This window comes from Orcinus orca, chromosome 6 (genome assembly GCF_937001465.1).
Source record: "Orcinus orca chromosome 6, mOrcOrc1.1, whole genome shotgun sequence".
Classification (NCBI taxonomy): domain Eukaryota; kingdom Metazoa; phylum Chordata; class Mammalia; order Artiodactyla; family Delphinidae; genus Orcinus; species Orcinus orca.
Window position 1 is genome coordinate 19,701,977 of NC_064564.1, and position 17,962 is coordinate 19,719,938.

Here is a 17,962-nt window from a genome sequence, read left to right on the forward strand (position 1 = left end):
ATCTCCCCTTAGTGAGGCTGTGCTGATGCTCTACGGGGGTGGGGCCGTGGCAGGGAGAGAGGCCAGGGGTGGGGGGAAGTGGAGGACGGCAGGGGCGGGGGAGGATCTGTGAATTTAATAAAGTCAGCCTGGCCTGCTTGCCCCGTGAAGCCGCAGGGCTGATGCCACGGCGGTAACTTTCCTTCTGGGCGTCACGTGTTCCTTACATGCTGGAATTCCAGCCTGGCCTCCCGAGGTGGGAGGACAGAGGAGGGAGCTGGCCCACGGGCCAGTGTAGACCTCAGGCCCTTTCTTGCTCACCCACATCCATGTGTCTTGGTGGCACGGGTCCTGTGGCCTGAATGGGGGCTGTAAAGGATCCAGGATGCAGGCAGGCAAACATAATCCTGCCACTGGCGGCTTTCCTTCCTCTCTGCATGGAAAGGAACCAGGGCCAAATGCCACCATGCCTGGCCCACATACTTTCTGCTGCCTCGCAGGACTGGGGAAGCAGGGCCTGACTTTGCACCCTGAAGCCAGTGGCAAGGAGACCTGAATCCCTGGGCACCCAAATAATGGTCCTGTTCAAACTCCTGGTTCATTTGCATCCTGGCTGGACGGGGGGTTTGGGCACTCGGGTCGCCGGGTTCCTCTCTGCCAGCACCCCTGCCCGGCCCCACCTGGCCCAGCTCACAGAGCATCTCACACTGCACCTCGGGTGCTCCCTGCCTCTACGTGGTCTTGGGGAGATCCCTGGAGTCAGCCAATTTTCTTATCTGGAAAATGGGGATGACAATAGCTGTAACGACCTCATTCTGTTGGGGCAGAAAGAAGAGGGGCTGGAAGTGAGAGATTCTGGAGATCCCATAGTGTTTGGGGGCAGATTGCGTGAGCCTTGGAAAAACATAAAAGAGGTATCACTGGAAATCCCAGGTAGGCCCGTGTTCCTCCACCCACCCTGGCTTCTCGGGGCCCCCTATCCAACTAAATCCCCCGGGCTCGGGTGTGGGCTTGGGGCAGGGACACTGCAGCTCAGTGTCAGGGGTTGGGGAGGGGAGCCCACCCTCGACCCGCAGCTGCCCTCCCCTTCTCTCCTGGGATTTTCGCCCTAAAGACTGCCAACCTGGGGGCTATGAGGTAGTGTGCAAGATGGCCCCACCAGCCTCAGGGTATCTGAGTCTCATCTGCCTGAAACTTCAGTTTTACTGAAGGATTAGTGGGGAGACACACACACTCACTTCCACGCATGCACACATATGCTTTGGAGTACAATGCAAGCATCCAAGTTATCTTTACTATAGAGCATGAAATTCAAGGAACACGGTCTCTCTTCTGCTCTCGTTTTGAGACCCCTGCAGGAGGCTGCTGCCCTCTGCTGTTTTTGATAAGACAGAGGAGGAGCGTTGGGGTCCTCCGAGTCCCTGATTGCCCAGGTCACACCTGCTCCCCTCCTCCAGTCCCCTCAGCCAGACTGTCTCCCACGCACACATGCTGTGTGCTCGCGGAGAGCGCCCAGGGACCCCCAAGGGCCCGAGGGGAGAGGCAGGGGGGCCAGCAGAGCGCCCGGTCTGCCGTCACCTCTCCACGGCCAGACCAGGAAAGTAACCCCTCTCCTTCCACGCCTCCTCCCTCCCAGAACATGAATATCCAGGTGGAGGACATCCGGATCCGAGCCATCCTCTCCGCCTACCGCAGGCGCACCCCAGTGACGGAGGGCTACGTGGAGGTGAAGGAGGGCAAGACGTGGAAGCAGATCTGCGACAGGCACTGGACGGCCAAGAACTCCCGCGTGGTCTGCGGCATGTTTGGCTTCCCTGGGGAGAAGAGCTACAACGCCAAGGTGTACAAGTAAGGAGGCTGCGGGGAGTGCAGCTGGCTGGGCTCTGGCCCTGCCTTGTTGTAGAGTTAGCTCTGCAGTGGCCTGGGCCGCTGCTGTCTCCCCAGCAGGTGATTATTCTGAGCAATCTGGGCCTTGCAGCAACTGTTAGGAAATTGAGAAACCGATCGATTTGATTCGGTTCTATCCATCCTGAGTAAATCTTGCAATGCTGTTAGGATTTCCAAAGTTAATATCTCCCAGGGGGAAAAAGAGTGGCTCATAAGGAGACTTAGAGTAATTTGCCTGAAGGGGTGTCCAGGGAGGGGTTTTCAGCTCAGGACAGGCTGGTGTATTGGCTGGTCGTGGGGTCTTCCTAGTTCCTCTAATAAGGATAATAATCGGCTTTGCTGAGTGCTTACTACATGCCAGGCAGCTCTGTGTTTAGTCTCTTAAGCTTCACAACACTAGGAAGCAGGGATCTATTTCAGAGTCAAGGGAATGAAGTCAGAGAGGGGTGATAAATCTCGGAAGTGGCTGGGACTTCCCTGGCGGTCCAGCGGTTAAGACGGCGCTTCCACTGCAGGGGGCATGGATTCGATCCCTGGTCCGGGAACTAAGATCCCACGTGCCGTGCAGCGTGGCCAAAAAAAAAAAAAAAAAAAAAAAAACCTAGGAAGTGGCAGATCCAGGATCCAAACCCAGGTCTCCAGCGACAGGGTCCACACTCCTCAAGAGTGCAGACTCACTACCTCTTTCCTTTCAAGCCAAGGAGAGAGGTGGCTTCCAAGCCGGCAGACAGGGGTCCCAGCCCCAGCTCTTCTTCCAGATCCCTAGGGTCAGTGTAGGCTGCATCCCTCCCTGGGCTCGTCCTGGCTGCCTCCGGTCAGCGCCCCTGGTCCACCAGGAGGGTGAATGCTTGGAGGCAAGCTGCCCGGCTGGGCAGGTGAGCAGGGTGGTGATTCCTACCCCCGGCAGCCCTCAGACATGGCCCAGACCTTCCTGTTTGCACAGGGTGGGATGGGAGCATGCAGGGTGGTCCCCATCTTCTAAACAGTTTGGAGAAGTCCCTCCGGCTGGCCAGCTCCTTCCCTGGAGACACTTTCTCAGCTTTTCCTTCCCATTGGAGCCAAGAAAAGCAAATCCCCTCCCCTGACAGGCCTCCTACCTGCTGGACACACCAGAGCGCCCAGCCTGTCATAGGTCTGAGTCCAGTCCCGGGAGCCGGAAGGCTGCCATGAGCCCTGCCCGGAGCAGGATGGGGTGCCTGAGGCCAGGCAGCACATGGCTTGTTCAGAGGGCATTTGAAAGCTACCTCCTGAACTGCGGATGGACCGGAGTCCTTTTCTGGCTTTTGAGGAAGGATCTCAGATCTCAGGTCTGTTTTGGCAGCTGGGCCTCACATGATCCTCTCACGAGCGGGGTTTGAAAACCCCCTCCCTGTTCCTCCTACTGTGTGTCTGTGGCTTTTCTTTTTCAAATGCGGGCAGGAAAAAGGCTGCTAAGTCTGGGAGGCATCCAAGGTGGTGGGAGGTGAGCTGTACTCTCAGCTGAGATGGGAGATGGTTAGCAGACACTGGAAACTAGCTCCTGGTCCAGCGCTCTCGCTGGAGATGGTATAGAGGGGCGGGGCTGGGGGGATGGGAGGGCGGCTAGGCTGAAACCTTCTCCGTCTCAGCTTGTAGATATCTGATGTGGTATGTTAGTCCCTGTGACGCAGCTGACATTTGGGCCCCAAAAGAGAGAAGCGTGTTGGGGAGAGTTTCCATGCTTCGGTGGTGCTGTTAGGGATTGAGATGGTAGCTGGTGGGAGGAAGCTGTTAGCGAAAAGCGGTGCCTCCCAGGGCATATGGGGTCCTCAGAGGTCACCCGGCCCAAGCCCTCAGGCTGCACAGGAGGAGACCCAGGCCTGAAGGGCAGTGGGGTTGGGGGTCACAAAGCCACTCCTGCCAGAGATGCAGGGCAGCCCGGGCAGTTCTGCTCCAGGGAGAGCTCTCCACACTGCTGCCTCCACCCTTAGACCTGCTTCTGCTTTGCTCCACCCTAGAGGCGGGGCCACACTGCACAGGCCGCCACCACCGGCTGGCTGGTAAGTCTGAGAACTGGGGCATCACTGGCCTGGAGACAGGGGTATCTGTGAGCCCTGCTCAGAGACTGAGAACAACAGAGGCCTGGGAGCCAGAGTAGGGGCCACACCCTGCATGGTCCCTGCATCTGGGCCTTCTGGTAGCATCTTTCCCCACCTCCCTTTCACCTTTCCTGCAGCAGCCTGTCTGTCGCTGCTGTTGCTGACCACACCCCCAAGGCAGGTCATGTGGTCTCCCAGGGAGGCCCTTCACCCCAGGAAGGAAATTGTTTTCAAAGTAATTCTATCTGGGGTGGGGTTAGTAATCTCCAGGCATCCACCAGGCCCCTAAGGGACTTTGCAGCCTTGGAAATTCACCTGGGCAGCATGTATGGCCTCTCCACCCTGCCTTCCTCTGCTAACCTGCGGGTCTGGTGGCCTTAGAATTATCCCCAAGGCCGGGACTGCAGCTCTTCATCAGAACCTCTGCTGGCCATCCAGCCTCGACACCCCCGGCCAAGTCAGAAGAGTCTGGTGGGGTTGCCTGCAGGTCCCCCAGAGGCCTCTGCACTCACAGGCTCTCCCCAGAGTGAAGTCAGGGGCTCTCACCAAGGGCTGCTTTGCCGTGGGCTGACTCCTATGCTGGACTGGGAAGCTGTGCATATACCTCAAAATTGATAAAGTTGAAGCTTCAGGGCCCCATCCCCGGGGCCAGGAACATTCTGTAGTCATTTTCTTTTTCTTAAAGCAGGATCGCAATATTAATGTTGATGTATGGATACGAGCTTACTGAGCAGAGATTCTGCATCTAATGTTGCATCTTGCGAGTTAGGAAGAGCTCTAAGACTTTGGTGAGTTGGCTGAAACAGGGACCAAAAGGAGGCCCTCCACAGCAGATTATAGAAATGCCGGATCCACTTTGGTTTCATGTAGAGAAAGGGGTTCAGAGGCTTGGGGAGACTGGAATGTTGGCGTGGATTTGTCATCTAAGACCTACTCTCCCAGAGAGTCCAGAAGACAGACTTCTCACCATGACCGTGAGGAATAAGTGTGTGAGGGGAGCCCTGGCGTTCTTAAGAGCTCCCTGATTGCTCTTCTCTGTAAGCCAGACCCCAGGGTGGGAGCTGCAGTCACCGCAGGCTGGGAAACCTAAACGCAATGGGGGTAATTGGATCAGGGGCGGCAGGGGCCAAGTGACAGCATTCAACGCCAAAGGCAAGGTGGGCGTGGCTACTGAATGACCAGCAGATCTGACTCCTGCAGACCTGTGGTATGGACCAGTTGATCTAGTTGGCTGGATCGTGGTGTTCCTAGAAGTGAAATAGGAAGCCTCCTCAATTCCGTTTTTTGGGCGGGGGGCACACCGTGAGTCTTGTGGAATTTTAGTTCCCCGGCCAGGGATTGAATCCTGGCCCTCGGCAGTGAGAGCACGGAGTCCTAACCACTAGAACGCCAGGGAAGTCCCTACTCCATTCTTGATGTGTCAGAGCAGAAGAGTTCTAGGTCAAGAGAACAAAACTCTAACCTGAATCATAAAAGCAGGCCCGGCCTCTCAAACAATATCCAGACTTGAGCCAGTTTACAGACCCAGAAGCCCTTGAATGAAGAGGAGGCCAGGTCCCCTTGAAGAAGGACTGTGGCATGCTGCCAAAAATGTATACTGTTAATCGTTGGCCCAGCCTTCTCCAAAGGAGATCACTGTATGTTGGGCACAAGGAAATAATCAGAACCTTCAGGAACCACTGGACACGGGCTCTGAACTGACACTGATTCCAGGGGCCCAAACATCCCTGGGGCCCACAGTCAGAGTATGGACGTCGGGTGATCAATGGAGTTTGGCCTCAGGTCCACTCATAGTGAGCCCAGTGGGCCCCTGAACCCATCCGGTGGTTATTTCCCTAGGTCCAAAATGCACAATTGGAATAGACATAATCACATAGCAGGCAGAATTCCTATGAAGTCCGGCTTCCTCCTTGGCTGGAGGAGAGCCAGGAGGACTTCTCATTTTTTAGTTGAATCAGTTCAACTCAGTGTTCTTCTAGCCACCCAGCCATCAGGCTAGACACCTCTTTCTTAAGTAGGCTTCCCGCTTGGCCAATGGCTGTCCTGTAACTCCAGTCGCCCACCAATCAGCAGGCCTGGAGCGGGCTGTCCACGCATCCTCCCCAGCGCCTCATATCTGCATCCCCGTATCTCTGCATCCCGGGGGGCCTGTGGAAGTGAATCATGGGGGCGGGGTGGGCTCTGGTGGTGGAAGCCTGTGGAGGATCACGGGCAAGTTCCTGTGAGCTGATGTAAGAGGGCAGTGGGGCTGTCTGGGGAGGAAGGAGCAGCTCTGTGTCTGCCGAGGGTGCTTCGCTCTGTATTAAGAGCTCAGTACATCTGTTCCTGGGAGAAGCTTGTGGTCATGGAAATCTGGGAGCTAGAAGATGTTCCAGTCCAGTGGGATCTGACCACTCCTTGTGCAGCTGACATCCCCTGGGTGTATTTGCTCACCCGATGGTAGGGGTGTCATAGCAAGCTGTAACCGCCCCCCACCACCGAGTGCGTTCTCCAGTCTGACGTGGGAGTGTCATGGGAAAGAAGCTGGAGGCTGTGTCCTCAAGTGCAGGGCCCTTCCAGGGAGTGGGGAGGGGCAATGGCTCTTGGAATTATTAACAGTCCTCCTGTGTAGTCCTGTGCTCTGTCTGTAGCTATGTTGAGCACACATCCTGAATTTTCCAAGACAGTCCTTCTTTCAAAAAAATAAAATTGGGTGACGGGGGCCTCTCCGCGTGGCTTGTGAGATCTTAGTTCCCTAACCAGGGATTGAACCTGGGCCACGGCAGTGAAAGCACCGAGTCCTAACCACTGGCCCGCCAATGAACTCCCAAGATAGTCCTTTTTTTTTTCTCAAAGATTCTGTGTCATTGCACCCACAGTAGCAATTTTTGATTAAGGAAAGATAGCAGCAGCATCTGTAGGGTTTTTCCTTCCTCTTTGTTCATATCCCATTCACGCTGAGACAAAGCAGAAACTTCCAGGGCTGCTGGACCAGCAGGGACAGGACCCTGCTTCTGCCCATCTGGGGCCAACTTGCCCTGGGCGGCCCCTCCTCTGAGCAGTCCGACAGTGATGCTGTCCAACTCTCCCTGGCATCTCACTGGATTCTGCCAATCAGGGATGAGCACATAGACCCCAAAGACCTGGGACAGCATGAGAGGACAGGGTGTCCTCCCCACCCTCCTCCTTTTCGAATCCCGCCATCATTCAAGGCCCAGTTCAAACCTACTCTTCCTTGAAGTTGTCCACCATCTCTTTTCTCTCATCTTTCTTTTTTTCCTTTAACCAGTACAGTTTTTATTTATTTATTTGATAGACACTTAGGCAGCCCTTCCAAGTGCTGGGCACTGTGGTTAAGTGCTTTATAAGAATTAACTCATTTAACTATCCTAACAATCTGATGAAGTAGATCCCTCTGCTACATCTGATCTGGAGATGGGGAAACTGAGGCACAGTGACCTTTCTGTTAACCAATTCATTACTTACTGGTTGGTTATCATTTTAGAAAAAACTTTGACTCACCTTGATCCGTATTCTGCCTTCCAAAAAACAAAACCATAAAAACACACAACGCAGGCTAAGAGCTTACCTAGGATATGATATGGAGACAACCTCAGCCTCACTGACTCCTGGGTGAAGAATTTTTTTTTAAAGGATAAAGATGGTAATTTAATAATGATAAAGGGGTTAACTCATCAAGAGGACATAACAATCTGAAATGTTTATGCGCCAAATAACAGCTCTTCAAAATACACGAAGTAGAAACCGACAGAACTGCAAGGAGAAATAGACAAACCCACAATTATAGCTGCTGATTTCAGTTCTACTCTCTCAATAATTTATAGAACAAGTAAGGATATAGAAGACCTAAACAACGCTATCACCCAGTTTGACCTATTTGGCTTTTAGAGAACGCTCCACTCAACAACAGCACTATGCAAAATTTTTTCAAGTACACATTCAAACAAAACATAGCCTAGCTGGAACATAAAATACGCCTGGATCATAAATTATGTCTCAATAAATTTAAAATGATTCAAGTCATACAAAGCGTATTCTGCGAACATGATGGAATTATGTTAGAAATCAATAACAGAAAGATATCTAGAAAATTCCCAAGTACTGGAAACTGCATGCCCAGTTCTAAATAACCCTTCTGTCCTAAAGGTAATCAAAAGGTAAATTAAAAAGTATTTTGGCCTGAATTAAAATGAAAACACAGTATCTCAAAATATGTGGAATATAGCTAAAGTAGTACTTAGAGGGAAATGTATACTCCTATACTGGAAAAGAAGAAAGGTGTCAAATCAATGACATCAGCTTTCACTCTAAGAAACTAGAAAAAGAAGAGCAGATCAAACTGGGTGAAGATTTGATGTGGTCTGTGGCTGCATTTCATCACCATTATAATTTCCATGACGAAACCAAGTCTACTTTGATTCAGCAGAGGGGGTAATTTAAGTCTCTTCTCATTGCTTCTCGTTGGATTCACATCTTTAATTTTTTCTATCAATGGGAGAGAGTTTTACACTCAACATGTCCTGCTAATTGACAAAGGGAAATAAAGGCAGGGGACAACAAGACAGCATGCTGAAGATATCTGAAGAATTTGGGTGACCAACCCTTCTGATTGCCCAGGACTGAGGGGTTTCCTGGGACCAGGGGTCCCATCTCTTTTATTTATTTATCTATTGAAGTATAGTTGATTTACAATATTGTGTTAGTTTCAGGTGTACAACGAAGTGGTTCGGTTATATATATATTCTTTTATATATATTTATATATAACTTTTCTTTTCTTCATATATACATATAAAACTGAAGATTATTTTCCATTATAGGTTATTACAGCATACTGAATATAGTTCCCTGTGCTATACAGTAGGTCCTTGTTTTTTATCTACTTTATATATAGTCGTGTGTATCTGTTAATCCCAAATCGTAATTTATCCCTCCCCCCTTTCCCCTTTGGTAACCATAAGTTTGTTTTCTATGTCCGTTGAGTCTGTTTCTGTTTTGTATATGAGTTCATTTGTATTATTTGTTTAGATTCCACATATAAGTGATACCATATAATATTGCGTTGGCCAAAAATTTCGTTTGGGTTTTTCCATAACATCTTGTCTTTTTCTGTCTGACTTACTTCACTTAGTATGATAATCTCTAGGTCCATCCATGTTGCTGCAAATGGCAATATGTCATTCTTTTTTTATGGCGAATATTCCATTGTATTTGTCTCTCTTAGATCCCTTTCTGCATTTTGTATTTGTAGACTTTAGTATTATCTCACTACACTCGGTTAGTCCCTTGTCTTCTAGAATGTGAGCTTCCTGTGGGCAGGAGGCCACCACTGCCTTTCCGGGTCCTGCTCCACAGTGCCCAGCGCGGGCCCAGCATGACCAAATGTTCAGTGAGTGCTGGCAGGTGCACCCTGCAGAGCTCGGTCTGGAGTAGGACTGAATCCCAAGAGCAGGGACTGTGCCTCTCTGGTTCCACCACCAGATCCCCAGCAGCTGGCACAATGGCTGGTCCAATGCCCAGTTGTGGAAGAAGGGAGGGGTGGGCACCATGATGCCTTGGTCACCTGCCCCGTCTTACCTTCTGCAGAATGTTTGCCGCCCGCAAGAAGCAGCGCTATTGGCCGTTCTCCATGGACTGCACAGGCACGGAGGCCCACATCTCCAGCTGCAGGCTGGGTCCTCAGGTGTCGCTGGACCCCGTCAAGAATGTCACCTGTGAGAACGGGCTGCCGGCCGTGGTGAGTTGTGTGCCTGGCCAGGTCTTCAGCCCTGATGGACCCTCAAGATTCCGGAAAGCCTACAAGCCAGAGGTGAGGATGGGGCAGGTGATTTGGCCACTTGGCACCTGAGGGGGAGGTCTGGTGGTTAAGGGAGCAGAGAGGGACCCCCAAGAGACAGCAAGGAAATGAAGACCACTTTTCTAGAGGGCAGGAAGGCAGAGGACACCCGTCAGGGCCAGCCTCTCCGATAGATGCCACCTCTAGGGTGTGACAAGAAGCTGAGCCCCTGCCCCTAATCATTAGCACCCCTACCTGTCCTTCCACTGCTGCTCTATTCTGAGGCCAGCGTCCCCTTTGTGGGGGACAGATACACTGGAGAGGAACATGACTCATTACTGACGTCACAGGCTCCGTGTGGACCGCATGAAGGGTGGGGGTGGCCACTTGGGGCTCCTGCACAATTCCCAGAGGAATCAAGCATCCTGGAGCCTTTGGAAAAATGATCCAACCGTCAAAAGCACGTGAAATCAGCAACTTTCCAACGAGCTTTGGTTTATTCTGCAACAGAAAGGGTCACCATTTTTAAAAGTTGTCACCGTGATAGTAAATGGAAACGTACCATCCCCACGTCTGTGTTATCTGTACCCGTTATCACGTTATACGTTTGTGAACCAGCCAGTGTGTGCGTGTGGGTGTATTCAAGAGATGTCAGTGTACGTCTGTTCACATCAATTACATCCCCGCTTCAACTGACTGATTCCTTAGGACAAGCGAACTAGCCCAACCATTGGCAGGCTTGACACATCCTCTGAAGACGAGAAAGTGCACTCTTCTGTCTTCCCCTGAAAGTCATTAGGCAGCTTTTCTATTTCCTACGCTCCTCTTTTCATATATCCACAAAGTGTCTCTGTGATTTGCATACTCTGAAAACTGCTAATACGGGCCGGTGGGTGGGAAGAGCACCTGGAAAGAGCAGAAAGATGGTTAGGAAAGAGAGCTAATCATTTAGTAGGGATTGATTCCCTGTATCAGACGAAACCGAATTACTTGGCAATCGGTCCCCTGGGCCAGGACAGGTTCCAAGTCAGCTCCGATCACATTAGGGGTAAGACGAGAGAGTAAACTCTGATGGGGGCAGGTGGTGTGTCAGGTGGGTCCAGGTAGGGGGGTGGAGTGGAAGGCAGGAGTAGCAACCCCTCCCCAAGCTGAGGCAGCCTCATTCCGTGTCTACTGTCCCTTCTCCATGTCTCTCCCCCTATCTACCCCCCTGCCCTCTCCAATCTCTCCTGTCCATCAACATCTGATGACCTGCTCTTGGATAGGGGCTGATAACACTCACCCAGTGGAATCGAGAAACCCGGGCAGGAGCCAATAAGCCACACTGGGTGCCCCCTCCCAGGCTGGGGTGGCATATTTGGACCAAAGAAGAACCCTTAAACCAAAGGAGCGAAGTGAACACAGCGAGCCCAGGCATCAACCGGAGGGTGTGAGAACTCTTTGGGGTGTCTTCCTGGCACTTCCGTCCGGAAGCCAGCCCCGTCCCCCTCCGTCCCCACCAGGGCTTCCAAACTGCACAGACCTGACCACACATCACACGTGTGCAGCCAGGCCACAGAGGCATGCCTGCAGCCCCTCACTTCCCCCCCACTGCCATGTGCTTGGACAGCCACAGCCTCAGCCTGAGCCTCTGAGCTTTCCTCATGTGTCATCCAGAATACCAGGTCCTACTGTTTTGGAATTCCTCTTACTGTGTGGTTGAAAGCAAAGGAATCAAACTCATACCAAACCAGTTCCAAAAAAAAGAGCAAGAAAGGCTTACATCACATTTTCCCTTGGTTTCCTTCTTTCCTCCAGGGCCAGCTGACTCATCCTGGCCTCTGCCAGATAGGGTAAGGTTATCTGGGACTCTGCCTTATGCCTGAGTCACGGATGGTCCGCTCCATGGGAAGGGGACCCTGACATCCAGCTAGAGAGCTTAGGAAAGGAAATGGGGGAAGGGAGAGGTCACAGTTCTGCAACAGTCAGGGGCTGGGGCCAGCAGTTGTATTGGTCTTGTTTTCTAAAGCTAGACTAAAGTTTCTCGAAGCCAGTGTGGGTTTTGCACCCCTCCCTGTCCCTCTTTTCTTCTCCCTCTAGTGCCAGGGTCTGTCCCTGAGGTCTGTAAATCTGGGTGGGGACCTTGGCTGGAGGTTGGAGACACAGGCTCTTGTTTGATGCCTTGGCCCTCGAGATGACTGCTGTATGTTAATGCTTGAAAAACACCACCTCCAGCCAGGGCTGCCTCGTCCAGACCATCAGTGGGTGTGACGAAGGGAGTCCGGGGCTGTGGACTGCACAGGCCAGAGTAGAACAATGACTCTGGTCTGATCCAACACACACAGAAGGGCTGCACAGTCACCCCTTACTCCTTCTGTATTGAATCAAATGGCATCAGCAATAACTCAGAGCCTCACAGCCTTCTGAGTTCCCCACCCCAGCGCACACACACACACACACGCACAGAAACGGATGCAAAGCAGGGCATGTGGGCAGATGGAGTCAAATGACCCATCTCCCATCTTGTAAAGTGTAATCCAATGGGATTAAGATGCTGCTGGAGAGTAGGTCTTACTCCTGTGCAATTAAATAAGCCCATAAGGTGATAAGGCTTCCAGGCTGTCAGTGAGCAAGTAGGCATAACTAAACTATAACCACCCACTCTCTGCATATCTGGTGGGGCTGCACCTTCTGAAGAGTTGGGCTGATCTAGACGTGGAGTAGAATCGGAGTGGCGGAGCTGGAGTGGCGACTGGTCATGAGCCCAGCTGCAGGACCGATGTGGGACGTCACCAGTGGGAGGCTCTCCACCCCCTTGCCACGGCCCATCCCCAAGTCTTGGCCGCCTCAGTGGGGCCCCGCCCGCTCACTCTCCGTCTTCTCTCTCCTGCCTCTCATCCGCCTGCAGAGCAGGATCCTTGTGGTTGGTCCGTTTAGCGCCCTGGAATCTCCCCCGGGGCTAGACCGCAGCACGCTGTTACAAGCAGGATAGAATTATGATCCATTTGGAGTCTGCAGACTTTGGGGGTAGGAGGTTCTTTCTGTAGCTCTGAAGCTTGAGGTTCTGGAGTGAGGGGGTGGAGGGAAGTGTTGGTGTTAAGGTCGTTGAGCAAGTATGGGGTGGGGTGATCAGCTGCTGAGGGTCCCTGATGGGCTCCCCAGTGGCCCAGGACGAAAGGTCCATGAGAAGGCTGCAAAGGGAGCGCACCGCCGAGCCGACCACGCAGAGTGAGCATGCGCGCCTCCACCCCTCCGCGGGCACACACGCAGATCGAGCACTGTCAGCTCCTAGCCTGGGTCCCGGGAGTGGGGAGGGGTTGGGAAAGGAGGGGAGTGAGCTGCGCTCAGCAGGACCATGTGTCTCTTCAGCAACCCCTGGTGCGGTTGAGAGGAGGTGCCAATGTCGGGGAGGGCCGCGTGGAGGTGCTCAAGAACGGAGAATGGGGTACCGTCTGCGACGACAAGTGGGACCTGGTGTCCGCCAGCGTGGTCTGCAGAGAGCTGGGCTTCGGGAGCGCCAAAGAGGCCATCACAGGCTCCCGGCTGGGGCAAGGTAAGGCGCGGGGAGGACGTTCTGTGCGCTCTCTTCACGGAAAGTGTCACACGGGGAGCCCAGTGGGGGCTGGCTGGCCTCATCCTTTCCAGGCTCTTCCTGCTTTGCCTCCTCCCTCCAGCAGCTGCTGCTCTGTTAGACAATCCCAGGCCTCTCCCCAGGCAGTTGGAGCTGGAAGGGCCTTAGGGAATATTGAGTGCCCATTTTATGGATTTGGAAGCTGAGACCTAGAGAAGGAAGTAAACGACCAAGATGAGACAGCATATTAGCACCCAATGAATATTCTAATGGAGGTCTACCCGACTCCTAACCCAATGCTCCCCACAGCCCCACTGAAAAAGCTGGAATTTCCAGGTCCTTCCCCCAGGAGAAGACCTCAGAATTCATGAGGCTATGGACCACCCCGGGCACAAAAGAATCCTACATGTCATCTTACTTTTCCACCCTGAGTTAGCACCACAAACATTCTCTCCCTGCCGCCAGAGACTGGGAACAGGATGCCCTGCTCCCAATGTCATGAGATGCTAACAAAAGAAGGGGCCTGGTTTTTATTAAGTGTCTCAAACAAATCTTTCCTTTGAGCAAAGAACAAAATGAGTATAGGAGGCTTTCAAGCATGTCACCCTGTTGAGAGGAATGTTGTCAACATGACATGGCAACACAACAGATAACTTCCCCTCCCGACCCCCATGAAGACCACTGCCCTGTGCCAGCCCTGGTCCTGCAGAGGGTGGAGTCTTTGCCCCAAACAGACTCTGCAGCCCAGCGAGCGTCCAGCGCCCCACCCCACCCCACCCAGGGGGACTTTGTGTGTTGAGCAAAGGAAACCAGTCATCTGCAGGAATCTTTTCAGTGTTGACCCCCAGGGAGGCTGCTGCAGACCGGGCGCTGCCGTGGTTGGGAGGGGGTGGGGAGGGAGGAGAGTGGGCTGCAGACGAGGGTGGGCTGTCCTATCCCGTGAGGAGAGGATGTCTCCACACTGTCAGGAATAACACCATCACCCCACAGAAAGGAGTATGGTGAGGTCATTGGCCACAACCTGGAGGAAATAACAGCCCAGTGGACCCTAGAGACAGTCTTGGAATCATAGATGGCGCTGCTACAGAAGAACTCAGAGGTCATCTCGTACAACAGATGAGGAATCTGAGGCTCTGGAGAGCGAGCCTGAGGTCACACCTGTAGTTAGTGGCAGAGAAAGATTGAAACTCGAGTCTTCTAACTCTCAGATGTGCGCTTCTCCCTTCGACCCACCTGTCTCAGCCTGCTCACATTCAGAGCATCTCTACCTCCAATCCCTGCAAGCTTCCTGGGGTCTACTGAAGTTTGAGGGTCTAGGGTGGACTAGAACCTTGCTTCGTGCCAGCCGTCCGTGACCCAGTGACAATCCTTCTCCTCCCCTGTCGTGGTGAGCTCTTTGCGGTTCCCTTGAATCTCGAATATTCCCACAGTCCATTGTACTAATTAGGTAATGTGTTGGTTTGTGGTCTCCCCAGGCCTACAGGACAAAGACCACTCATTCTGAGGAGGAAACAAGCCCCAGATGACATAAACATTCCATTTATCATGGGTGTGTGCTATTTGACCTAATTATTTCACTGCCCAGAGCAGCCAGAATTTTCCCAGGGCCCACGGGACTCTGGGAGAGAGAGACATTTGGCATTTTCAGTGCTGTCCTTGAAAGAACCATTGGATGATGTATCATCTCCTGCCACATTGGGCAGGTCAACTCTGGTAGGCAGAAAGGGAAAAGTCCACATTTGATGTCAAGCCACGGAACAGTCAGGGTCCATCCTCAGCCCTGCCTCTAGCTGGTGGACCAAGTTACCACACCCACAGCGAGGGTAGTGAAAGGGCAAGTGCTGAGGGGCGGGCAGTCTGAGTCCTGGTCCTGGCCCTGCCACCTGCATGCTCGGTGAGCTTGAGCAACCTTCTGGGTCTCAGATCCTTCCCTGGATTCACAGTGTCTGAGGTTCTGTCTGTCCAGCCTCCTGGGATTCTGAGACCTGTTCTTATCACCAGCATGGATGTTAGGTCAGAGTCAGGCACTGTGCTTTGTGTTCTGAGATGCCCTGTACACATCTGAACTCCAGCTGTCTGTTCACACAACTGGCTCCCACCATGCCTGGCTCATAGTCTTCTGGGGACATTCATTTTATCAGGAATGAATGAATGAGGGAATTCCCTAGCAGTCCAGTGGTTAGGACTCCCCGCTTCCACTGCAGGGGCCACGGGTTGGATCCCTGGTCGGGGAACTAAAGGATCCCACAAGCCTCGCGGTGTGGCCAAAAAAAAAAAAAAAAAAAAGGAATGAATGAATGAATTAGTTCCAGTTGCCTAAGTAGGGTGAGCTGAACAAACACTTGGTAAAGAAATTCCAACACTCCAGACCCACGCTGTCCAACAGATGTATAATGTGAGCTACATATGTAATGTTAACATTTTCTAGTAGCCATGTAAAGAACAAATAAAAAGAAACAGATGGGGCTTCTCTGGTGGCGCAGTGGTTGGGAGTCCGCCTGCCGATGCAGGGGACACGGGTTCATGCCCCGGTCCGGGAAGATCCCACATGCCGCGGAGTGGCTGGGCCCGCGAGCCGTGGCCGCTGAGCCTGCGGTCCGGAGCCTGTGCTCCGCAACGGGAGAGGCCACAGCGGTGAGAGGCCTGCGTACTGCAAAAAAAAAAAAAAAGAGAGAGATGAAATTCATTTTAATAACCTATTTTCCTTAATATTATATATAATATTTCCAAAACATTATGATTTCAACATGTAATCAATATAAATGCTCTTGATGAGATAGTTCACAGGTAGGGCACTGACTCTCTGAAATGCAGGATACGTTTTGTACTTACGGCCCATCTTGGTCTGGACTGACCACGTTCCAAGGGCTCGGCGAGGTGGCAGCTGCTGCGCTGGATGGGGCAGCTCCAGAGCAGTGCCTTTCAAACCCTTTTGCTTGAAACCGCCCATCAGAAATACTGACAGCACATGCAAGTAAAGCCGAAACATAAGTCTCTGGATACAATGCTTACCTTTATAACATGCAAAAGGCTGTGCGTTGTCCTAGTCTATTCTGCTGTGATCTTCAAAATCTGATGGCAACCTGCAGAGTTGTGGGTCCCAAGTCCATAACATCGTTCTAGCAGGTTGGACATGGAGTCATCATCATCACCATCATCATCACCATCACCACCATCACTACCATCACCATCATCATCACCATCACCACCATCACCATCATCATCATCACCATCATCATCATCATCACCATCACCACCATCACCATCATCATCACCATCACCACCATCATCACCACCACCACCAACACCGTCATCATTACCGCCAGTACCATCATCACTGTCATCATTGCCATTATCACCATCATCACTCTCCTCATAATCATCAAACAAGCCACTGTTCTAACTGGATACTCAAATCCAAGGTTGCTCTGTGTTTCTGAGCCCATCTTAATTCATGAGCTGAGGCTCTGCTTGCTTCAGAGTCTCTGTTGGGGATCTGTATGTTGCATAGCCTTTCCGCTCAGAGTCCTTGGGTATTTCCAGCCACAGTGACCGATGTGTTTTTATAAATTTTATAAAATTCCAAGGAATTGGGAGCTTCGTCATTTATGAATTTCCAGGGAAATGGAAACTTGGCTCTTAACCTGTCACAGTGGGTTGCTCCTGGAATTTAATTTTGGGGCTCAGTGAGCCTAGATACCAGGTGTCTCCAGAAACCAAGAGCCAGGGGTCCCTCCTTTGGACTCCAAAGCACCCGAAGTCACCTCCATCTTTATCATTTACCACATGATATTACAAGTCTTTGTGTTAAGTGTCTGCCTCCCCCAGGCGCTAACCGTGAGCTTGTCACGGCACGGCCTGCCTTAATTCCTCTGTGAGTGTCCAGCACCTGGCACAGAGGCTGACGTCAGCAGGGACTTAGTGAAGCCAAGGACATCCATTCAGATGCTGCTTGCAACACTTCCTGTTTGCCAGGCTCTTGTTGGGAATTCACAAGGCACACAGACATAGTGCCTTCGTGGGGCCTCCAACCCAGTGGGGAAGCAGACAGACATTGAACAGGGAGGTGCTTGAGTGCAGTGTGAAGCAGAGTGCTCAGTGGAGGCTACCTGAGGGGACCCAGCTTAGATGCGGCTCAGAAAGTTTGTGCCGTCAAAGTGGCATCAAAGCTGAGCCCTGAAGGATGAGCAGGAGTTTGCTGCTGAGGAGGAAGAAGGTCCAGGCGGAGGGAAATGCTTGGCTCAATGGAACAGCCAAAGGGAGGCTGGTGTGGCCGAGCTAGGGAGGAGCAGGCAAAGCTGGAATGCTAAGTGGAGGCCTATCTCTGGTCGGACCATTTGGGTGGGGACTGTGGATTTTACCCTGAAGTGCAGTGAGAAGCCATCACAGGGGTTTAAGACAGGGGGTGACATGATTCAGTGTGCATAAAAAAAACCTCTTGGGCTGTGCATGGCAAATATTTTGGACTAAGAAAGCCGGAGGGAGACTAGAGGCTATTTCATTCATCCTACTGGGAGATGACAGGGTTGGACTAGTGTCGTGGTGGCAGAAATGGAAAGCACTGAGATTTGCGGGGAGCGAACAGAACGTGGTGAAGGATTGCTTGTCTGTGATAAAGGAGGAGGAGACGGTGCCTCTGGGTTCTGCTGAGAACGGCCAGGTGCATGGAGGTGCCACTTCCTGAGATGGGGAGGTGCTGGCGGAAAAACAGGCT

General features: G+C 52.2%; 1 protein-coding gene across 1 annotated transcript in view; it reads left to right on the forward strand.

The window, feature by feature from the left end:
* Positions 1–17,962, forward strand: part of LOXL2 (lysyl oxidase like 2) — a 102,826-nt gene that overhangs the window by 49,449 nt on the left and 35,415 nt on the right. The window contains exons 4-6 of the mRNA XM_004270663.3: positions 1,616–1,827; positions 9,509–9,731; positions 13,047–13,230. Of these exons, the coding sequence (XP_004270711.1) occupies positions 1,616–1,827; positions 9,509–9,731; positions 13,047–13,230 (619 nt within the window). The remainder of the gene's footprint in view (positions 1–1,615; positions 1,828–9,508; positions 9,732–13,046; positions 13,231–17,962) is intronic.